General features: G+C 31.5%; 4 protein-coding genes across 4 annotated transcripts; all 4 read right to left on the minus strand.

Annotated features, from left to right (window-relative positions):
- Window positions 1-1,945: 1,945 nt before the first annotated feature.
- Window positions 1,946-4,677, minus strand: LOC112638371. Its single transcript, XM_025409951.1, has 3 exons — window positions 3,400-4,677; window positions 2,720-3,315; window positions 1,946-2,132 (listed from the first exon to the last, which is right to left on the minus strand). Exons 1-3 carry the CDS (start codon window positions 4,675-4,677, stop codon window positions 1,946-1,948), a joined length of 2,061 nt encoding a protein of 686 aa, XP_025265736.1.
- A 10,743-nt stretch (window positions 4,678-15,420) lies between these two features.
- LOC112638372 (golgin subfamily A member 6-like protein 2) lies at window positions 15,421-16,095 on the minus strand. The gene has a single exon (XM_025409952.1). It carries the CDS (start codon window positions 16,093-16,095, stop codon window positions 15,421-15,423), a length of 675 nt encoding a protein of 224 aa, XP_025265737.1.
- An 856-nt stretch (window positions 16,096-16,951) lies between these two features.
- On the minus strand, window positions 16,952-17,755 carry LOC112638373 (histone-lysine N-methyltransferase SETMAR-like). The gene has a single exon (XM_025409953.1). It carries the CDS (start codon window positions 17,753-17,755, stop codon window positions 16,952-16,954), a length of 804 nt encoding a protein of 267 aa, XP_025265738.1.
- A 679-nt stretch (window positions 17,756-18,434) lies between these two features.
- LOC105257014 lies at window positions 18,435-21,481 on the minus strand. The gene is made up of 6 exons (XM_020029299.2): window positions 21,264-21,481; window positions 20,792-21,007; window positions 20,249-20,455; window positions 19,673-19,905; window positions 19,279-19,438; window positions 18,435-18,628 (listed from the first exon to the last, which is right to left on the minus strand). Exons 1-6 carry the CDS (start codon window positions 21,460-21,462, stop codon window positions 18,435-18,437), a joined length of 1,209 nt encoding a protein of 402 aa, XP_019884858.2. The 5' UTR covers window positions 21,463-21,481.
- Between the last annotated feature and the right edge of the window lie 3,627 nt (window positions 21,482-25,108).

Here is a 25,108-nt window from a genome sequence, read left to right on the forward strand (position 1 = left end):
AAAAGAAAAGAAAAAAGGTTGTGCCCTAAGATGCAATCCTCTTCCAAGGAATACAGCTATATATTGTTTTATGTTAAAAAATATATAAAAGGAAAAGGAGCTGCACTAGAGTATCATTTTTTCTTTCGTTGCTCTTCTGTGATTTTCTTTCGTTGCTCTTCTGTGTTTTTCTTTCGTTGCTCTTCTGTGTGTAATCTTGTGCAATGGCTGAAGTAATTATTATCGATGATGATGACTACGATATGGATCTGATTGTGGCTGAGAGGATGGAGATAGAGAGAGAGGAGATGAATATTGGTGATCACGAATTAGCAGACGAGGATGGGCTTGATGATGAAATGTTACTTGATGTAATAGAACCGTTGACGGATAGTGACTATAATAGTGATGACAGTGAGGATGGTGATGAATTGTGGCAAAGAAAACAACGACACCTAGAACTACCTGAAATATTAACGTTGAATGAAACGCTAAAAATATGTTGCATATCGTGGTATTATGAAGAAAATGGAGAAAATTCGAAATATTGCACCGAATGCTTTATCCAACGAGCGTTTTTATTTATAGAGGCTAAATCTGTTAGAGAACATAGAACCACAACTTATTGCAATATAGAGGCTATGTCATGCAGAGAGTGCAGGAAATCTTTACATCAAGTAATGCCATGCGACATGTGCCCTGTTTGCAAACATTAAAATAGATGAGTCATGGATAACATTGTAAGTATCTTTTAATTTATTATATCAAAAGTATCTTAAAATAAATTATTAAATAATTTAAACTAATGAAATGTATATATTTTCTTTTGTTTCAGGAGCAATCCCCTGCGACCATCATATTGGATATTTTTATTTGGATGTTCATGCTCTTTCTGCGTTGTACCTTGCCACATTCAAAAGATGAGAAAGAATTGGACGAAATATATATATAAGGAGGAGGAGGAGGAAGTAAAATATATATATGTATAAATGCCTTGTAAATGTCTTAAAAAAATTTTTTCGCGAGCAATTTATGTTTGAAAATTTACGCACGAAAATTTATGTATGAAAATTTAATTTCTTTATCAATTCTTTATATTGTATACTTTTTTATTAAACTCACACATTTGAATAAATTATATATATTTTTAATTATAACAAAAAATGCAATTATTTACATGTCTTTCCCTTATGCTCCAATCCTTTGTGCGCTCTCGCATTAATTATAAGTCTTATTATTATAAGTATCGTTCTCTCTCACACACGCGACAAGGGTACAAAGCAGTCGAACATCGGAGGCTGATATGTAAACGGGGGACAAAGGCTGGACCGAAATATCTCAAAAATATAAGTTTATGAAATAAAGTTATTAAAAATATATATAAGGGTATAAAAGGTTTTTTACAATATCCCATTTGCAAAAAAAAATTTTTTGTCCCCCTGATAATCTCTGAAAGCTTGTCCGCTTAATCTCTATTGTTCATACGTCGAACGGGAAAAAAAACCTGGAATTATCTATATTAGAGGGTGTACCTCGAGAGTACAAAGCAGCCGAAGATCGGCGCTGATATGTAAACGGGGGGAGCAGGGGGAGACAAAGCAGTCGAACATTGGCGTTGTTAAAATTTTTCCTTAAAAAATAAAATAAAAAATAAAATAAGATGATAAAATAAAATAAAATAAGATGATAAAAAATGATTTTTTTGGTTAGGCCCAAAATCATCTTCAAAAGAATATCGCCCTTTTTTTTGTTTATGCATGTCATAAAACATCCAACACGTGCATCCCCCACCCCGCAATCCCCGCGTGACGTCATACCCCGCTCCGCTGAGATCCCCTCGCACCTCACCTCCCCTGAGAGGACCTGAGTTAGAACCCGCCTAGTACTAACTACTCAATACAATTTCCGTCAGCAGCGCGATTAACTGAAACTACATTGCCTATCGTTCCATTGACAAGTCCCAGAGTTACGTCCCAATGTTTCGTCGAATCATCACTTTAGCGCCAATTTTAATCGCTATAACTCTTTCAATACCAGCTGTTTCCGAAACTTTGTCATCTTTGTCTTCCAGGGTTTTTTGCACTTTTTTTTTCATTGCTGGACCGCAGTCGACATCATCTTCCACTATCAATAGAATTTCATCGCCGTCGACTCTATCGAGCATTGCCGTGTTTAAAACTTTACACAAATAACACGTGGGCAATAAACATATTGTATCAATCGGTAATTGATTCATATAAATGCAAAGTTCATTCAATCTTTCGTCGCAATTACTTTCTTTGAAATTGATTTTCCTTGACTGAAGAACATTAATGTCAGAATTTGTTATCAAACTTATTCGTATTCTAGAAAGTGCGCTATTCTAGAAAGTATCGCGATATGTGTTGTCGGATCTTTGTCGCATATTGATCAAGAGTTCGTCGTAATCAAACAATCTCCACAAATCAGATCCGCCCATAGTACCTAAATACTTTTGAACCTCTGATTGAAACATTTTAACGAACGGAGGTTGTCCTTTTACAGGGGGAAGCTGCAATAAATCTCCAAACAAAAGAATGTATTTTCTGCCAAAGAAACCATCATCCGTATCTATCGTATCAAAGATTTCACATAATCGTAGATTGATAAACATAAGTGTTACATTCGAAATCATGGATACTTCATCGATTTTATAAATAGTTCAACATTCTTCAATTTGTCTCTCAAAGTTTTTAGGACCATGTCTGACAATTGCACGTACTTTGGCGTAGATTCATGAGTGACGGGCAACTGAAACATTCTATGAATTGTCAAGCCATCGATATTGAATGCTGCGATACCCGTGGGAGCAGATATCGCAGTCGCTTTTTTCAAATTTATTCTGATCCAATGTTTGATCGTTTCAATAAGAAAACTTTTCCCTGTACCACCCTCGCCACTTACGTACAATCGCAGAATCTGATTTTTATTTTGTAAAACTTGACATACCTTGTCGAAGACTCTTTTCTGATCTTCGTTCAATCGCGACATCATTTGCGGTAAATTAATCGGCACGTCAATCTTGCCAAAATCTTCCAAATCTTTCATCGCGCCGTCAGCTTCTATCGGATGACAATCCAATTCATCGTCATCGAATTTGTCTCCGTCTGCCGTTTTCAGATCATTTTCGCGCTTCTCCATTAATTCAGCAATGTTTTCAAAAGCTTTTTGTATTTCTTCGAGCCTTTCATGATATTTCATTGCCTTCGTTAAAGCAGACTCTGAATTCTTAAAGGCATCCGTGTAAGTCTCCCATGTACCTTTGAGTTCACTCAAATCTCTCCATGGTTTGAACAGAAGAAGTAGCGAGTAAAAGTACTTTTCACGTTCAGTTTTTACATTAAATCGATAATGGTTAATTAAATAACACTTTTTTCGTTTCTTTACAAATAAACCCGATACCAGTTCGTAATATTCGATTTCCTCACTTTTTGGCATCCGTTTCGTAATTTCCCAGAATCTGGCAAAATCATACAAATTTAATGATTCTAATTCCTTAGGTCTGTTTGGATAGTAGTCATCGATGAGCGACGGACAATAGATATTCGTAGAATTTTCATCGAGAGCTTCAATTTCATTGAACGTTTTAACTTTTCTGTTTCTCACCTCATTGACGTCGATCCATTTGACAATGGTATCCGTACCGTACAAGGGATTCCCTAATAGTGTATCCGCAGCTTCTAAAGCACCGCATTCTCTGTTATTCAAAGAACGCATCGCAAAATTCCACAGTTTCGATGCCAAGGGCTTATTGGAATCTATCATTGCAAAGTCTATGTTGCATTTTTCCGACTTTGTCGTATATTTTGTTAAATATGAGTTTAAAAACTCTGACTTTTCTCCAATAAATTGTATGTCCATATTTCCCTCCCAAGCCAATTTGATAGCCGGATTATAATCATTGATAAACCTTTCCGACTTCTTGCGAGGAAGATCGTACAATCTGCTCTTACCGCGTAAATTTTTTCTACCCACTATCGAAGTGACGACGTCTCTTAAAATGAAATTTTTAGTAACTGGCCGAGGAAAATCGAACCGACACTTTTTGTAAATATTTGTTTTGGTTTTTTTTGTACGCATGCAATACGAGTTATGTTTATGATTCTGATCACTTATAACCGTTTCGTACAATGTTGGCGAAACGTTTTCATCTGGAATTGCACACGTAACGTATTTTTGAATGAACGTAGCTACTTCTTCATCTGGCGATTTTCCCAGCACAGGAGCATCTTTTATCCAAATCATGCAATGCATGTGCTGGATACCTCTAGTTTGATATTCTAGTCGCCAGAAGTAATGAATAACCTCTTCTATTGGGTTATCGGTCGAACAAATAAAATCAATCATGGCTTTGAATTTTATGCACATGAATCTAGACGTGCTTACAGGATCATATGCGATTAGTTCACTGATGCACAACTTTTTTTTATCGGGATTCATGTCTCGTAAATATTCACCCAAATCGGACCATTTCCATTCACTAGGACTCAAAGTCAAAAACCACGTCGCCGGGCCGTAATGCAGAGTCATGCATTTTACATTATTGGATGGTTGTCGCCAAAACTGATCCGTATTTCTCAATTTTGCGAAAATACTCGTTAAATTCGATTCCAATTGTTCGTCTTTCAATTGCTTCAAATATCTACCAGCAGTGTATCTCTCTCGTGGGTTAGCAACCATCATCGTATAATAGACCTTTTCAAAAAAAGGTAAAAAAAAAGAAGTCGAGTCATCTCAGTAGTAAAAAATTATTGTATAAAACTATTTCACAAAAAATTATTTTTAATTAAACATTGCTGTATTAAAAAAAATTGTGTAAAATAATTGTCTTAATTATCTACAAAAATTAATGATATATTTAAATAGAAAATTGCGTCGAGAATAAGAGTGCGATTTTATTTTACGTTTATCAACATTGTATGTGTGTTAGATGTGATTGATTGCTGATAAATAATTAGATGAAGAAAAATTATGTTTCTATTTTCGTCGAAAGTTATTAATACAATCTATCTATAATACATCTTTGTCGTAAAATTCAGAATCCTGATTCAACGATGAATATTTGATTCATGCAGCTCGTATGTATTAATGTGCATTTGTATTGATTACATCGTATCATTTTGACAAAATTTGTCACACGGAAAAATGCGTACTAGAAGTTCATCCGCACATCTAACAACGTCTACTAATGTAAAGTGAAATCGCATCCAAAAAATTTACGCAATTTTTAATAGAAGAATTTATAATTGGAAAAAAAACCATTGTATAAAAAAAACTTACGCAATTTTTTATAAAAAGATTTTTATTTACCAAATTATTGTACAAAAGAATTGGTTTAATTTCTTATAAGAAAATATTTAAATTTAAATATTTATTTAAAAATATAAATAATTAAAAATTAATGAAAAATTAAAATTAAAAAAATTTAATTATTGGAAAACTCGACGCTGCTGAATAATATACTAATAAATTGAGCAGCGTGGAGTTTTCCAATAATTAAATTTTTTTTAATTTTAATTTTTCATTTATTTTTAATTATTTATATTTTTAAATAAATATTTAAATTTAAATATTTTCTTATAAAAAATTAAACCAATTCTTTTGTACAATAATTTGGTAAATAAAAATCTTTTTATAAAAAATTGCGTAAGTTTTCTTTATACAATGATTTTTTTTCCAATTATAAATTCTTCTATTAAAAATTGCGTAAATTTTTTGGATGCGATTTCACTTTACATTAGTAGACGTTGTTAGATGTGCGGATTGACTTCTAGTACGCATTTTTCCGTGTGACAAATTTTGTCAAAATGATACGATGTAATCAATACAAATGCACATTAATACATACGAGCTGCATGAATCAACTATTCATCGTTGAATCAGGATTCTGAATTTTACGACAAAGATGTAATAACTTTCGACGAAAATAGAAACATAATTTTTCTTCATCTAATTATTTATCAGCAGTCAATCACATCTAACACACATACAATGTTGATAAACGTAAAATAAAATCGCACTCTTATTCTCGACGCAATTTTCTATTTAAATATATCATTAATTTTTGTAGATAATTAACACAATTATTTTACACAATTTTTTTTAATGCAGCAATGTTTAATTAAAAATAATTTTTTGTGAAATAGTTTTATACAATAATTTTTTACTACTGAGATGACTCGACTTCTTTTTTTTTTACCTTTTTTTGAAAAAGTAATTTTTTTAGTAATATTTACTGCTTTCTCTCTATACGAACTTTTATAATATACTCTATCTTCGTTAGAAATTTTTGCGCTGAAGATGACTTGAAAGTAAGTCGAAACGTCCGCACACATCTTTAACATCTATATATATTATAACTATTTTGTTTAAAGCTTGTAATTATGGTTTATTAATATATATTTGGATTAACTTATCTACACTATTGATTCTTCAGCTCTCTACGCCTGATTGATCACTTTAATTATATAATTAATTATATAATTAAATATATATAATTAAATAAAAATTTATTAGTGAGGAAAAACTTATTTGATATTTTTTGATACTCAATGACATTATATAAAAATATTAATGTTATTCATATTCAATTTTTTGTGCGTGTGTATGTGTAGCTAAAATTAAAAAAACAATTAAAACTTAAAAAAAGTATCAATTTTAATAAAAAATGTCACTACATTTTCTATTTGCTATTTCTATTTTCTATCATTTATACCTTATTCCAGAAAATATAAACATATAAAAAATAAATTATCTCTTTTTAATTTACATTTCTAATGAGAAATTTTATACAAAGCTATATATTTGAAAATATTTATTTCCATTAAAGAAAATACCTTATTATATGTCTTGTTATATCGTATCAAGGCCTGATAAATAATTAATTTAAATTTGTTAAACAGCTTTTTGATTTTGATAAATAAAACACAAATAATAAGTCAAACTTCTATATTTTGAAAGTATTCATAGAAATTAGCATGTATAAATCATAGACGTATAAAGATAGACCTAGCATTGATTATATATATATTTGGCTATATATGTTTTTTAAGCTATTGAAAAACCGCGACTAAATGACCAAAATCAATAACCTTTTTTAACTTGACACATATAGTATATCGTTTCTTCAAGGTGTTGTGCCGGACGCGGCACAGGGTGTGGGGTAGCCGGGAATTTCAAGTTAATTCCTGGATTTTTTTGTGCAACTTTTATTATAAATTTCTTTTATACAAATATATTCATTTATTCGACATTAGTCAGTTTCTTTCGAGCCCTCTCTTCGTCGTCCTTTTCTAAATCGCTTCGTTCTCAGATTTAGGGTGTTATCAATTTCGTCGGATGTTTCGTCGTACTATATAATGGTTAGTCCTCGGACTCGCACTAGTTGTTTGATTTATAATTAACGACTGTCCGCCGCGGATTCGCGGTGGACGGTTTTTATTTCCTCGGTTTCGGGGGTGTTTTGGAGGGGATCGCCTAGCGACATGACCATGTATGGTCATGGGGATTCTTCGTGGCGTTCAAAGTCCAAATGCAAGCGAAGGAGGTTCAAAGTCGAATCCCTTCGTTAGCGTCTTTCGCGTTTCCGGCGAGCGTTCTCGCGCGTGGTTTGCTGAGATGGCGATTTTGCACGGTTCGCGAATGTTCTATTATATATTCTATTATAATGGTATAATAAGTTATAGTCTCTCGGACTATAACATCCCTCCCCCGTTGGAAAAGAAAAACGGAGGTTGCAAACGAAGTTTTTCTATCTTCTAAATGTGTATATGCCTATCCTTATTTTAAATACAATATATTTCGCGTGTACAATATTCATTATAATCGTTTCTTAAATTAAACTTATTTATTCTAAAATCGTGTGCTCTTAGTTCGTTTTAATATTGGTCTAGGCATTCCGTATGTTTTGTTAGTTTCGTCTATTATTGTAACAGTCGGTTTTTTAGATTTCTTCTTTTTATATTGGATAATTATCCATATTATTACTATTATAATAATTATAGTAGTTATTCCACTGGAAGTCATTGGATATATAAATGTTTTTTGTTTAAAGAAGTTATTTTCGTTATTATTTAAATCTTTATTTATCTTTTCTAACTTGTTATTTAGTTCTTTTAGCTCTGTTGGATTATTTATTATGTTTTTAAGTTTTTGTGTGTCGTTTGTATAGTTGTTATCTTTAAAGATTGTTATATTATATTCGGGTTGAAATTCTTCGATTTCTGAAGTATATGTAATTGTTTTAGTCTGTAATATTATGTCTGTTGACGTCAATTTACAATTGTCACGTAGGGTGATTCGACCTGTATTTCTGATTATTTTCTTATAATCAGGGTGCTTATCGCATTTTATTGTAGCTTGCTGTTCGGATGCTGTCGAGTATAGCCAGGAGTGTGGTTGACGTAAGTCAATCCATATCGTATGGTTTACTGTTACGTGTTTTACGTTACAATATTCTCGATAATCTGTTTCGTATACATATATTTTTATTTCGCACGGCGTATTTATATTTAAGTGATATATCGGATGATTGCTTTCGCATATGTATTGTTTATTTTTATTTATACAATTAGTTAGATCTTGTTTTGTTAAACTTAAATAGGTACGCATTTCTTTATTTACAATCATTAGCTTATTCTCTATTTCTATATAAGCAAATTTGTTTTTATAGTCGTTTGTTGGTAACGGAATGACATTAAAAATTTCGTACATAGGTTGCGTGATGATGGGGAATTTTAATATTGTATATATTTTTGATTTTTCGCAATACGCATTTATTTTTATAAAATTTTCTATTGTTACCCATTCGTTTTGATTAATTTCAAAGGGGAAATATGAGCCTCGTGGTAGTTGAAGTACGGCTTCCTTTTGTTGATTTATAATGTCAGTTATGGGTGTTAGCAATGGATGCATTTTACCCTGACGTATATATGTTAGATATTCCAAGATATCTTTCGCATCTCTTATTAAATTATTTATCACTAGCTGACCCGACAGACGTTGTCCTGTCTTTACTATAAATATTGAATTCGAATTGGTATAATTAATGGAAAAAAAAATATTATTCAAAAACATAGTGTTTATTATTGTAATGCTCTATGATACACAACATTCTTCGTCTTATTTTCTGGTGCGTATATGAATAGGTTTGTTGGTAAAGTACCAATTCGAATTCAATATTTATAGTAAAGACAGGACAACGTCTGTCGGATCAGCTAGTTATGGTAAACTAAGTTATGGTAAATTAATATTTTCGTTAAGTTTTCCTTAATTTTCCTAAAGTTTCTAATGTTCCGCTAAACTTACAAAATTTTTTCTTTAATAAGAACCTTCTCCAGACAATAATTAACACAACAAAAAAAGAATTAGCGAAATTGTTCCCTCCGTTCACGTGTGATGCGATGACCAAGGGAAATAGAGATTCATTTTTATATATATAGATTGCTATTATTACCGTAAAATGTTCGTCTATTTCTTCTCGTGTAGTATAATCTCTAATATAGTGATTAATTAGTTTTCCATTATAATCTAATATATTTTCCAATTTGTTTAGATGTATTATGGTGGAGTTTAAAATTTTAATTTGGTTTTTTGCGACGTGTTCTAAGATTTGTTGTTTGTTTTCTAATAATCTTATTTGTTCGTTTATTAATTTTCTGTCATTTTCATCCATTATTCCAAATAGGATTTTTGTGATAGAGCCTACGCCATTGATTAAGCCTCTACGTTTATCTGACTTAACTTTATATAATGTATTTATTAATGTTATTATTTTATTTAGATTATTTGAATCATTATTAATAATATTTTTTAAATTATCGCACGTTTGTTTTATGCTATTTTCTGGTTTTATTTCTTTGCATATTTCGTTAGTTTGTTTAATATATTGGTTGATTTGCCAGGTTCGGTCATTTAATTCCGTTATGTCGAATTTGATGACTAATTTCCAGATCTGCTCGGTTTGATATAGATGTCCGAGTTTTTCATAGTAGATCCCCGGGTTGTGTTTGAATTCTAGGATCTCGAACGGAAGACGGTTCTCGTCTTCCCTAGTGAGAACGGGGCTGATTTCCCATATCAGTGCTCTGTAAGAATATATGTTAGGTATTGCATTATACACTGTGAGTATCATATTTTTTATTTCTTGCTAATTTTATCAGTGTGGGATTAGTTTTAATCTTTCTCAACTTAGCTCTGCTATGTATTATGTCCCTTCGCGAGCTTCAGTCTCTCGCTAGTCGTTGGACAGTTGGCTAATAAAAAAAAAGATTTTGGTAATGTCGTCTTATCCATCTTCGTCGGAAGAAGTTCCGTGTGACGACATTGAGGTTTGCGAGGCCGATTTGCCTCGAATGCGGGATTTATCCGGTGGCTTGCCTTTACCACGCGATCGGTTCGAACAGGCCTGTGCGCGGGTATATTTGCGTGGCCCGTTATCTTTACGGGTCACCGTAAATTTTGACTCCGGCGTGCGTGTAGTTGAGGAGATGGTTCCTCTCGCTCGTGAGTTTCTTGAGTGGGAATGGGATTTCTTAGAAATCTTTCGTGCGGAGGAGGCCCGAAATTTTGAGGATCTGGACGCTATGCGGGCGCATCAGCGTGTGGAGCGCCTCCTGCGTTTGGGCCGGGGTGGTGGCCTGGGCCGGGGTGGCCAAAACGTGGTGCCCAGGGGAAGGGCCCTTGCTGCAGCCTTGCGTTTACCGGAGCGATTGCCTCCCGCAGGCCGTGGACATGGTCGCCCACATGGGTAAGTGAATTTATTTATTATTAGTGTGTATTTATTTTGTGTTTACTAGTGTTCTATAAATAGTTTCAATTTGTTGGTGTGCATGCGTATCGTTTTCCTTCCCTTTTTTATTGTATAATTTACGTCGGAGTTCTTTTCTAAAATCGTATACGGTCCTGTCCATAACGATTCTAGCTTTTTTGATCTTCCGCGTCGTAGTGTCTCGTCGTATACTAACACTTTATCCCCTATTTTAAATTGTGCTTCTTTTGTGTTTTTATCATATTGTTTCTTCCCATAAAACATTAAAATATACTTAGTATATACAATGTATGTACATTTATGTATATTGTATATTTTATGTATATACATTCTTGATAGAATTTACATACATAGGATGTGAAATATACGTGCAAATGTAACCGGAAAAATATACATAGAAGATTCATGGTACATACATATGTACATAATTAGTACATGTAATGTATATACACTTTGTTCATCCATTCTTTATACATATAAGTACATACTATGTATTCGCAAAAAGTATATACATGATGTGTACATATATGTATGAAGAGTGTATATACTTCTCTGTATATAGATGGTATGTACATATACGTATGAAGAATGTATATATTTTCTATACATACATTCTTCATATATATGTATATACCATGTATATACTTTCTACATATACATTCTTCGTATACATATGTACTTACCCATGTATTATATATTCTTCATACATATATGTACACTGCTCGTCATTAATTTGTTCCATTTTTCTAGCAAGTTTATAGAATGTGTTACATATTCTATAGATTATTTCATAAAATAACAAAAGATTAATAACATAATTTGCACTTTTTTTAAATTATTTGCTTTTTTCATAAGACAAATATTTATTGAACATATATATATATATATATATATATATATATATATATATGTATATATTTATTGAACATATATATATATATATATATATATATCTTTATATCATATCTATATTTCTATCTACATATATGTATGTATATTTATATCTATATCTATATATGTATATTTACTTAATAGTATTAAAAGGTATGATGACTGAACACAAAATTTAATTTTGAAAATAATGTTTGTTTATTGTATTGGGTTGTCCGGAAAGTCCGTGCGGATTTTTAAGCAAAATTCGAATGAAAAAATTTTGTTGTTAAAAGTTATTTCATTCTGTGATATTATTTATTTTATTTATTTATTGTACTCCTTGCCTTTCGGCTTAGGAGGCACCTCCAGTACTTTACATTTGTTCTTTGTTTACTGTTAATGTGTTTGTCTGTGTGTGTATGTGTTTATGTGTTTGTGCGTGTGTACTAATTTTATTTTCTTCTTCCTCTTTCGTCCCTCTTCTCACCTCTCTTCTTTCATTGATTCTCTTCATCGTCTCGTAGCCTCCTCCATTTCCTTCCATTAAATCTTTGATCCCTATCTCTTCCCTTGTCGCTTCGCACTCCTTCAATATGTGTATCCAATCCTCTTCTTTCTCTCCGCATATTCTGCATCTCCTTTCTTCTTCACTCTCCCAATATCTCCCCATCTTTATCTCATTTCCACATCTGAATCTTGCTATCGTAATTCTCTCCTTCTTCTTCCTTCTTCCTCTCAGGTATTCCGGTCTCTCTTCTGTAAGTATTTCTTTATATATCTTATTACTTTTTGATTCATTAACTTTTCTCCATCTTTCTTCTTTCTCTTTCCTTTCTATTTTTTCTATTAGTTCTCTACTTACTTCTTCTCCTCCATTCTCTTCTCTCACTCTTTCTCTCCTTTCTTTGCTTATGCCTGATCCTTCTAGCCTCTCTCTCCTCTTCCTCTCCCATTTACTTTCTTCCTTCTTTATTCTTTCTCTCTCTGCCTCTTTTATGCATTCTATCACTATTTTTTTATTTGACCCTCTTGCTTTCTCTTCATATCTTATCGCTCTTTTCAATGCCTCTGTCCCCATCTCCTTTTCCTTTGTTTCCTCTGTTACTATGTAATTTGGTGTTCTGTGATCCAATCCTAATATCCATTTTATATACTTTCTCTTTATCCTCTCTATTTTTTCTTCCTTCTTCCATCCCCATATTTCTGCCCCATACAATGCTATGCTTCCTACCAGTGCCTTAAATATTTTCATTCTTCTCTCAAAATCTTCTTTGAACAGCTTCTCTCCTATGCTCCACGTGTTTTTCATCGCTATTGTTGCTCTTCTCATCCTTTCCTCTATGTGTTTCTCTGATCCTCCGTTCTTCTGCATTACATATCCTAAGTAGCTAATTTCCTTTACTTCTTCTATCTCTTCCTCTCCCCATCTCCATTCTCTTCTTTTTTTCCTTCCCTTTCCATTCTCGAATACCAGCACTTTCGATTTCTCCGTACTCAGTTTTAGTCTTCTCTTCTCCAGGTATCTTTTAAATCTTCTTATCATCATTTTCAACTCTTCTTCCTTCTTCGCTAATAACACTATGTCATCTGCATACGTTATAGTCCAAAATTTTTCCCTCCCTACAACTACTCCTCCTGTCTGTTCCTTCTTCATCTCTTCTTCTAAATCTGTTATATATATGTTGAATAACATTGGGCTTAGCGGGCATCCTTGTCTTACCCCACAACCTGTCCAAAATTCTTCTGATTTCTTGTTTCCCACTCTTACTACGCTTCTGGTTTCTTTGTATGTTTCCATTATCCTGTTTCTCAATCTCTCTCCTACTTCCATTTTCCTTAGCCCTTCTTCCATTTTTTTCCTATCCACTTTATCAAATGCTGCCTTCAAATCCGCGAAGAAAGTAAATATTTTCCCTCCCTTCTTCGTCATCTCTCTGTTCACTACATAATTCAACACATACACTGCGTCCATTGTTCCTCTTCCTTCTCTGAATCCAAATTGACTTTCTCCTAGTTTTTCTTCAACTTCCTTCTTCAATCTCTTATTCAATATATTTGCGTATATCTTGTACGCCGTGTCCATCAGCGTTACCCCTCTGTAATTCTTTATTTCTTCTTTCTTCCCTTTCTTGTATATCGGACTTATCACCCCTTTATTCCAGTCTTTCGGTATGCCTCCTTCTTTCCATATTTTCTTTATCATTTTTGCCAACACTTCTCCTATCTCTTTTGGCATCAGTCTCCATGCTTCGTTCTCTATTCCATTTTCTCCTGGCGCTTTTTTCTTCTTTAGTTCCCTGAGTTGATTTATTAGCTCTTCGTCTGTGATCTCTCCTTCTTTCTCGTTTCCTTCTTCCTTCCTTACTCCCGTCTTCGTCTCTTCTTCCTCTTCTTTTTCTTCCTTTCTTTTTAACCTTGTTCTGCTCCCTTCCAGTAGCTCCATGAAGTATTCCCTCCATTTTTCCACCTCTATGTTTTCGTCTACTTTTTCTCTTCTCTTTCTGTATTTGTTTATAAATTTCCATGCTTCCTCCTCTGTCCTTATCTTTTTGATTTCCTCTTCTTCTTCTTCCCTATGTTTCTTTTTTTCTTTCTCACACCATTTCCTATATTCTTTTCTCTTCTTTATATACTCCTCCTTGTCTATTTTCCCTTTCTTCCACCTCCTCATTTCTCTTCTTATTTCTCTTTTTTTCTCCTTCCATTCTTTGCTGTGCCATTCTTTCCTCCCCATTCCCCAGGGTTTTATTATTTTCTTTTCTCTTTTTCTCGCCTTTCTTACCTTTTCTTCCAATTCCTTCCAGATTTCTTCCGTTTCTGTCTTGTTGCATATCCACCCTTCACATCTATTATGAAACTCTGCAATTCCTTCCTCATTCCATATACTTCTCTCTATTTCTATCTCCTTTACTTCTGTTCTACTTTCATTTTCTTCTCCTTCTATTACCACCTCTAATGGAATGTGGTCTGATTCTGTCCTTAATCCTTCTTTCACCGTCTTTATCTCTTGTGCGGCCTTCTCATTTGCCACGTAATCTATCACTGATGTTCCTCTCTCTCCTATATATGTCCATCCTCCTTCTTCCTCCCCTTTTCTATTCATTATCATCCATCCTCTTTCACTCATCGTCTCTATTAGTATCCTTCCTTCTTTATTTATCACTTTGTCTTTTGATTTCCTTGTCTCTATCTCCTTTTCCATTCCATATATTGGTCCTCCTTCATCACCCGTTCTTGCGTTGTAGTCTCCTCCTATCAACAAGTATTCTTCCTCCTCTTCTTTTATTTCTTTTTTTAATTCTTCCAACGTTTCTTCTATTTTCTGGCTGTATATCACATATATTCTCCATCTCTCTTTGGTTCTTATTAATTCTATTTCTGCTATTCTTTTGTTAATTTCTCTGACCTTTACTCCTTCTATCTCTTTTTTGACCGCTATTAACATCCCTCCTCTTGCTCTTCCCTTCTTCTCTTCTCTTTTCGCTGCTATACTTTTCCATATAAATTTTTTATTCAACCTATCCTTTATCCTCCTCCATTTTTCTTCCTCCATCCAAGTCTCAACTAATCCTATTATGTCGAAATCTTCCAAGTACTTCCATGTGTCCTCATCTTTGTTTATCACTCCCGCTATATTCCAGAAGCAGATTCTTATTTGTTTATTTTTTCTCCTTTCTTTCTTTTCTCCTTTCTTATTTCTCTCCTCCTCTTCCTTCTTGTCTCCTTTCTTCTGCTTCTTCTGCTTCTTTTTTTTTTCTTCCTCTCTCTCCTCCCCCCCTCCTTTATTCTCGTTTTTCCGCGTTCCTGTCCACCTCCCTTTCCGTCCTCACTATTCCTCTCATTTCTCTCTCTTCTTTTCTTCTCTCTCTCTTCTCTTCTTCGTCTCCCTCTTCCAGCTTCATTTCTTCTTCATTCCATCTCCACCATTTCTCGTTCATCCAGATTTTTCCGTATTTTACCCATGCTTTCTTTCCTTTTTTTCTTTCTTCCCAAGCTATCTTATCTAGGTTCCATTGTATGGATCTCTCTTTCCATGTCCAGTCGTCTTGTATTTTTTCGTTCCTTTCTCTTAACTTCCATTTTTTTCTCATAATTTCTATTTTATCTTCTCTGTTCTCCATTTTTACTAATATCATTCTTTTTTCTCTTTTATTTCCTTTTCCTAATTCTCTGATCTCTTCTATCTTTCCGGACACCTCCATCACTTTCCATAATTCCTTTATTGTCTCCTCTACATTCTTCTCCTTTTTGTCTACTCCTTTTATTACTATGTTCTTTCTTCTCTTTTGTCTTTCTTCCTCTTCCTTCCAAATCTCCAGGCCTTTTCTTATTATCTCAGTTTCGATCCCTTTCTCAATGTTGCTTTTTTTCATTTCTTTTTGTTCCTCTTCCGTTTCTTTTCTTCCTTCTCCTCTCTCCCTCTCTATCTTATATAGTCTTTGTTTCAATTCTTCCATTTCTTCTCTTATTCTTTCTTTTTCTCTTTTCCATTCTGCCTCTTTCTTTTCTTGTTCTTCTTTCCACTCTCTTACTTCTTCCTTGAAAGTTTCTATTTTCTCTATCAGTTTCCTTTCCATTTCTATTATTATTCCTGCTAGGTCCTCTATTCCCTTTACTTTCTTCTCTTTTTCTGGTGTTCCTTTTGTCAATTTACTTCTTTTAGAAGCCTCCCCCTCTCTCTCCTCCTCTTCTGTGATATTCCCTCTTTTTCTCTTCAGGAACTCCTCTAGACATTTCATGTCTATTCCTCCGCTCCATGTTCTCTCTCTCGTTATCAATCCTGTTGGTCTTTCTCTTTTATTTGCCCCGCTCTCCTTTTTCTCTACTTTCTCCCTATCTTTTTCCATTCCGTCTTTCTATTTCTCTCTTCTTTCCGTTAGTGTCACTTGTCTCGCTGCGCCGATTCTTCACTGCGCAACTTTCTCACTCTTGTCCATTCTCCGCCAATCGCACGATTCTAGTATCTCCAGTCTTACCACCCGTCTTCTGCTTGCGCGGTCCCTCCCGCTTCCCTCTCTACCTCACTGTTGTTATTCTGTGGTAACCGGCTAACCTACCGTTCACTTTCTCTTCTTTTTAACCCTCCACTTCTATTCTCTCGCTGCTCCTCTCCTCTCCTCCTCCTCTCTCCTCCTCCACCTCTCTCTCTCCCTCCAGTACTGCCACAATACTCCTCTCTATTCCTTCACTTTATAACTTTCCGCACGGGTCTCTCGTACACGTGTCATCACTTTTACGTTCGAACCGGAAGTCCTCATTCTGTGATATATGCACCATTATTTTGCACAATACTTTTCCATCTTTCGGGTAATTTCATAATTCCTCATAGAAGTCTTGGGTTTTTTCGGCGAAGAAGCTGTCCAAGTAGTTTTTGAGGAGTTGCAAAGAAGCAAAGTTCAAACCATTAATTGAGTTTTGTAGCGACCGAAATAAATGAAAATCCGAGGGTGCAATGTCGGGGGAATACGGTGGATGAGGCAAAACATCCCAGCCAAACGCCAATAATTTTTGGCGAGTCTGCAAACTTGCATGAGGTCTGGCGTTATCATGATGAAAAACGACGCCTTTCCTATTGATCAATTCCGGACACTTTTTGGCGATTTCTATCTTCAATTTATCCAACTGTGAACAGTACTTGTCCGAATCGATGGTTTCGTTGTCCGGTAGTAGCTCATAATATACTATCCCCTTCCAATTCCACCAAATGCAGAGCATTACCTTTTTCGGATGTAAGCCTGCCTTCGAAGTGGTTAATGGCGGTTCACCTCGCTTGCTCCACGACCTTTTACGCTCGACATTATTATAAATTATCAACTTTTCGTTGCCTGTTATGATGCGTTTTAAAAATGAATCGTATTCATTGCGTTTGTATAGCAAATCGCTGATGGAAATGCGGTCAATACGATTTTTCTCAGTTAAGTCGTGCGGCACCCAAACATCAAGCTTTTTTACCATCTGGAGCTTGTTTAAATGTTCGGAAACAGTTGATTTGCCAATGTTTAACCTCGCTGCGATTTCCCGAACTGTGATCTGCCGCTCGGAATCGATTAAAGCTGTTATTTGGTCGACATCAGTGGTGACTGGCCGACCAGAGCGAGGAGCATCTTCAATATTCATTTCTCCTGAACGAAATTTAGCAAACCACTTCTGACACATGCGATCACTTACGGCATCTTCCCCGTATACGGCACATATTTTTTTTCGAGTTTGTGTCGCGTTCTTTCCTTTACGGAAATAAAAAAGCATTATGCATCGAAAAAACACGTTATTTCCTTCCATCTCTAAACTAATGTCAAGTAAAAAGTTTTTAATTTATTGGGATAATTAATATCACTAAGTATGCGTTGAAATGTCACTAATCAAAACACGAAAGCATTTGACATATCACATCGACATAAACTTGTAAAATTCGCCTTTGAACGACATCTATTGAGAAATCCGCACGAACTTTCCGGACAACCCAATAATACATAAAAATATATTTTTTTATATTAAATATTTATATACATACATATGTTATATGACCCCAGAATAGATGAAAAGAATTAATATATTTTTTTATCAATATATACCATATTTTATTTATTTTAATTATATAATTGCAATATTGCACCATAAACAAAAACTGCATATTTTTTTAATATTTTAAGAAAATTAAAAATTAATTCTGATTTATAGAATATAAATATATATATCAAGTAAAAAAAAACAAATTATATATACTGATAATTATATGTACTGAAATAATAATACTTAGATTCTATTATAGACATGTTATAATTTTTTTGTTAATAAATCAATTTTCGATTCTTTCATTTGTTTGTGGAGATCTTTCATCTGTTTGTGGAGTTCTTTCATCTGTTTGTGTTATATTTTTATTTTTATTATTATTATTGAAACGATCTTTGCTTCTCACTAGCCATGATTTTATGAAACATATTATTTCCGAATCTGTAGCCTCTTGAGTCTTCTTGTTAAGTCGTACAGCAGCTATAAATATTTTTATAAATTATTATAAAAAATATATATATTGTGTGTGTGTGTGTGTGTGTACATACAATAAAATATATTACATATTAAAGAGTTTTATATATTTATATTTTTAAAATTCATATTCATTTAAACATATTTAAAGTGTAATTAAATATTCAGATTAATACTTTGTTTTCTTCTAATTTTATACACAATTTTATACACAATTTAAAACTATTTTTTTATTTTAACTTAATTTGTATATAAAGTAAACTTTTATATAAACTGAATTAAAATTAGAGCCATATTTTAATAAGTATAATAATATATATATATATATATATATATATATATATATATATATGAGATATAAATGCATATATGAGATATAATGCCGATAAATAAAAGATATCAAAACATGTATAATGCTCGAAAATATATATGTTATGCTCTCAGTACGAAATTCTATTGCATAAAAGATATTTATTATGATATACAAAACATTTTACTACTATACGTTTTAGCTAATAGATATTAAAAATAAAACCTATATCGAATGTATAGTAATCTATTCTTAAGAGAGAATTATAATGCATTGATAAGAATTACAATAAATTATAAGAGAATAAAAGAAAGACATTTTATAAAAGCAAGTTAGTAAAACTTACAGAGAATACTCGATGCCATAATTAAATTTTTAAAAATTTTCTTTTTTTTAGCTCCTTCCCATGAATAAGCCATACCAACTTCGTTAGTAAAAACGTGATACATAATCCGCCGAACAACTTCTTTAACGTTGCATCCTCCTATACGACTTAAATTTTTAGCCTAACATAATATAAGAATATGGTCATTTAATTATTTATTTACATTATTAAACATAGTGTATATAATTTTTATAGATATTTTTATATAAATATAAAAAGAGTTAAATATATAAAAATATCTTAAATATATTACAAATTACAGATATTCAAAAAATTATCAATATTCAAATATAATACTAATTTTTGACACTATTCTTTTTTTTATTTACAAGAAAAATATATTGATTTTTCTTACCAATATTGTTTTATTTTCTTCAGAATTCATTAGCCAATCTTCTAATCGAGCTAAGGAATCTTCATTTACAGGAAATGATTGAATAATATCAGGAACATTATTATTACACGTAAATGATTTTTGTGATGATTTTTCATCTGCTGTAGCTTTCAGTAGAGCATTAACTGTTTCAGAAATATCATCCACTTTTAAATTGAGTATGTGTACTTCTCTCAAAACACGTTTTTCAAATGCTAAAATAAAAATTATTATAAATATTGTAATATAGTATAATAATATTTTTCCCAAAATCTATAATTTTAAGATTATATATTTATGTGTATTGTATTACGTCTAAAGGTACGTCACGTAATTGGGAGCTCTAGAGAAAGAAACTCGATCAATACAAAATAAAACACACATGTTGTCTTAAAGAAAAAAATATGATTTTGCGAGCAGTACAAATTTTTTCTTTAAGAGCTAATGTCTGAAATATTTTTTCTATCTTTAACATAATAAATGTTAGATCTCATCCTAATTTGTGTGTCGCACTTTGTATATTATGGTAAATTATTAAATATAAAATATGAAATATACCTTTCTCACTATTTGGTTCACAAGTCGAATCAAATTTACGATTTAATGCACTTTTTGATGCAGTATTACTAAAAGCAAAACTAGAAGTAGTACCAGGAATAATTACATTAGTAGTACAAGTAGAACTAGTAGTATTAGAAGTAATTATATTAGTATTAGTTCTGTTTTCTAGATTATTTTCATTAGTATTATTTTCTACTGCCATCCCTAGAAGAGAAAATGTAAATTAAATATATAATGCTATATAAATATTAAATTAAAAGTATGTATTATCAACAAAAAGTATATATACATTCTCTGTGTGTGTGTGTGTGTGTGTGTGTGTGTGTGTGTGTGTGTGTGAATATATGTATATACATTATAAAATAAAATAATTGTATAATATTATACTCATGTTTTGTAACAAAAAATAAAAACATTTTTAGGAAAATAAAATAAAGTAATTAATATTAAAAAATACGAAAATGCATAAAACAACTTTAAAATTCTGTATATATACAAAACATGAGTATAATAATATACAATTATTATATTTTTACTTACTATCGCTTGATTCAGTTGGGGGCTCAGGATACATTATGTCATCATCTGATGAAAATATTTCTGATGTTTCAGATGATACTTCATATTCGCTTTCAGATTTCTTGCACCGTTTCCTTTGTTTTGTACTACTTTTTTTTTTTAAATCTTCAGTGTTGGAAGAAAGATTGTTTGTCACTCTTGCTTTATTAGCTTTTCGTTGAGCAATTTTATAGGTGCCTACAAAATCATATTTTAAATAAATAATTTACAATTCAATTAAAATAATTATAAAAATAAAAAATTAATACAAAGTGTTTCTAATTAAAAATAAATTATTATAATAAAAGCGATAAATATAATTATTACTTCTATAAAATAGTTGTTACATAAAAATATATATAAAAAAATTGTAAAATATAATTAATGTAAAAGTGTATATAGATATGTATTGTGTGTGCGTGCGTGTGCGTGTGTGTGTAAATGTGTACTTTACCATAAGTGCCCAAAATACTAGCTCCATAGAGCATCCAATTTGCTTCAGGAGAATGTTTGTTCTTTATCAAATTAATTATAGCACTTTTTGTCGTGTCTTCAGGTGGCCAATAACATTGGAATTTTTTTTTCATGTACCAGGTATTCGGTACAGCTTCCACTGTGTTTTCATCATCAAATTTGACGACGAACCAAGTCATCTTATCAGCAGGTTTTTGATATTTGACAACAAAAAGAAATAATATTACATATACATATAAATAAACAAATTATAAAAAAGTAGCTAAATATCAAATTAAAAATTATATAAAATATTATAATTTTTAAGCAAATTAAAATTATGGCATTAATTTATATATGTAAATTATTTATATATGTAATTTATGTATTAATATATATATATATATATATATATATATATGTCAACTATTTATATATGTAAAAGTGGAAATGAAATAAGATTATTTTTATAAGGTAACACCACCAACTTTCTTTTGATAAAGTTAATGTTCCATACTTGAAGTAAATTACTATCCTTTTTTATATATTGAATATTAAATAAGGATGACGAACATGGCTTTGAATAAAAATTATCTTGCTTAGTATACGTGTAACCTAATAAACATATACAATTTTCACAAGAAGCAAAATTTTTAATTTCAACAATTATATTATTTTTTAATTCTACACATCTGTCAGCTACTTTTGAAATATCTAAACAATAATTATTTGTTTGTATTTTTCTGTATTGTGGAGATGTGCAGTTATTTGTCAAAGGACCATTAAAATGTTCTATTAATAGTTTTATAGAAGAATCATTGCTTGTGATATTAGAGAACACATGTTGAGCAGTAATATTACTTTCCTCAAAAACACGATTTATAACTTGTTCTAAAGGTAGAGCGGATTTACGAATTTTTGTTTTTAATTTTTGCATGTAATTTTCAAAAGGAAAAGCGCTAAAATTATCAAGTGAGCCGTATAATTTTACACAGTCACTTAAATGCAAGAAATTATGTATATTGTGCGATACAAAGTCTGGACCGTAAATTTTAATAGACTGACAAATAAAATGTTTCATTAAATTATTAGCATATAATATATTATTTTCAAATCTCGAATACTCTTGACTTATCATTATACAACTTGCAAGACTTAATGTAATGAAATTATTATAGACTTTGGATGATAAAACTTGTTTTAAAACTATAGGTCCAGTATATAACAAAAAAAGTCTAAATTCTGTAGCTTTATATCTTTTACACTCAAGTATGGAACGTGTTTTTCTACAAAATTCATAAGGAATATATCGTTTTAGTTTTAAAAGATTTTCTGAAATTTTATTAACATCACGAGCTCGTAATTTATAAGGTTGTTTACCGTAAATCCATCCGAATCGTTTATGACAAAGAAGTCTTTCCATGCCACCTAATAAGAGATTATGCATATAATCTATTGGTACATTATCTATCACATTAAAATTTGGTATATCTAACAGCCTACTAGTACCAATATGATGTTCAGGTTGAGCATATGTTCTAAATAAATTATCAGTTCTTTTACAAATACGCTCTGTTTCAGGAAAACATAATACACGATTAATCATATCACCTTCTTCGTCACATTTTGTGCATGAAAAATGACCTGTATGATTTTTTATTGCTAAAACATATGATTTTGCCGGTGAATCACAAATTAACATTAAAATTCGAAATTTATACTTAAAAGAATTTATTAATAATCCATTAGTCGACAAATTAATACATTCATTTACAAAATCTTTTAAAAAGTCATTTGCAGATTTTGGTTTCTCTGGGCCGTGATATAAGGCAACTAAAAAGACTTCTTTCATAAGAATTTTTATTGATTTTATTGAGCATAAAATAGGCCAAAGTGAGCTATTCGAATTTTTACTTAAAGGTAAACCATCAACATTAACCGCTAATAAAAATTCTTCATTTTGTGATATGTTAATTTTATGATTTTTACAAAACAAATTTAATGTTTTTTCTATTCCAAAATAAAAATATGTCCCATGACCTAAAGGTGTTACATTTACTTTACTGGGTATTTTAACGAGCGTTCTTGGATCTTTTGGTATATTATTACATCCCGGTATTTTTCGTATTATAGGAAGTAAAGTTTTTAATGCCGATAATTTTACATTTTCTTTTATAGCCCATGTAGCTAATTTTGAAGTTAATGTATTATTTTTTATAGTTTTATCGTTATATCTAAGATTTAATAATTCGACATCATTATTAGATAACTCATCATTACTATATAAAATATTTAAATCATTATTACATGGAACATTTATATCATCATTACTATATGAAATATTTATATCATTATTACATAGATCGTTTACATCAATGTATCATTATTACTAGACAAATTATTATGAGAATTATTATTAATATTACGAGATAATACAGAATTATTGTTAATTAAGGTTAAAGATCGATTTAATTTATTTTGAAGTCTTCTATGAAACTTAATTTTGTTTTTTTTCTCTACCTTCATGGCAAATTTGAGTTAAAAACGTAGCTACAAAAACACGTGGTCGAAACACAAAGTAAAAAATATGTGTTTTATATGTATAATGGTATACTTACTTTAAAAATAAAAATTTCTTTTATAATATAATAGTCGCACGTAGATACTATAGCTTAAATACACATATGTATTTTGCACTCAACACTATATAGACTTTTGACGCGAAAGAACACAGAGCTCGCAGCGATATGCAGGAACTGTATGATCTGCTCAACGCGACCGCGACAAACGACGAGCGATGTTCTTGCGCGTATCACGTATCAGCACGTGAACACGTGATCGGCAGACTCTATATTTTTTAAGGCCCAATAGAGAATAGAGAAAATCACAATAGAGAAACACAACATCGCACAATGGAGAAAATCTTCATATACTCACAATATAAAAATAGAGCAACAGGAACTATATTTTTATATTGTGCGAGTATTGGCTTTATAAATACATAGTATTACGTCCCTGCTTCGCTACGAGCGGCGCAGGAACGCGAAGCAGAGACGTAACAATATTATATAAATAAGAGAGAAACGACGGTATTCATAATCCGAACTCATTTAAAATCGTCTTAAGATCTCATTCAATCAATGAAATAACGCTATACGACCATTTTAGTTGAATGGGATTTTAAAACAATCTTAAATATAAGATCGGACTATGAATCCAAAAAAATCTCTCTTTTTCTTTTTATTTAATATTTATTCCTATTTCTAATATTTTCTTAATACTTTATTGTGTGTTAAGCAGCAGATGACGTTAATTGAAGCTAAAATAAATTATCGATACTTTCTACATTACTATGATTGATTATTAATAACATTACTTCATATAACATTAAACGTTTCTAGATGTATGTATATTCTATGAATATACATCTTACTTCCATGACATAAAAATAATATACTGTATGTCGAATGTTCATACATTTCATATACATGATTTGGATATACATTGCAATATATAATATGTTTATTTATTAATGTATTTTATACGTACACACAACTCATGTATGTACATACATTGTATATAAAATGTAGATACATAATATATATCTTAATTACCATACGTTATATATATATATATATATATATATATATATATGAGTTCAGATTATACATATACATATACATATATACATATATGTGGGACTGATTTTAGTAAACGAATATACGTGTAAGTGTATGTGTGTGTGTTCGTCAAATGTAGTTAAGTGTGTTATGCCACACCGCGTCTAAAAACACCGCGCTCTAAACAATTAGCGATAACGCAACGAGATCGATATACAAAAGATTT

The sequence above is a fragment of the Camponotus floridanus genome, unplaced genomic scaffold, assembly GCF_003227725.1.
Source record: "Camponotus floridanus strain SB8 unplaced genomic scaffold, Cflo_v7.5 scaffold297, whole genome shotgun sequence".
NCBI lineage: Eukaryota > Metazoa > Arthropoda > Insecta > Hymenoptera > Formicidae > Camponotus > Camponotus floridanus.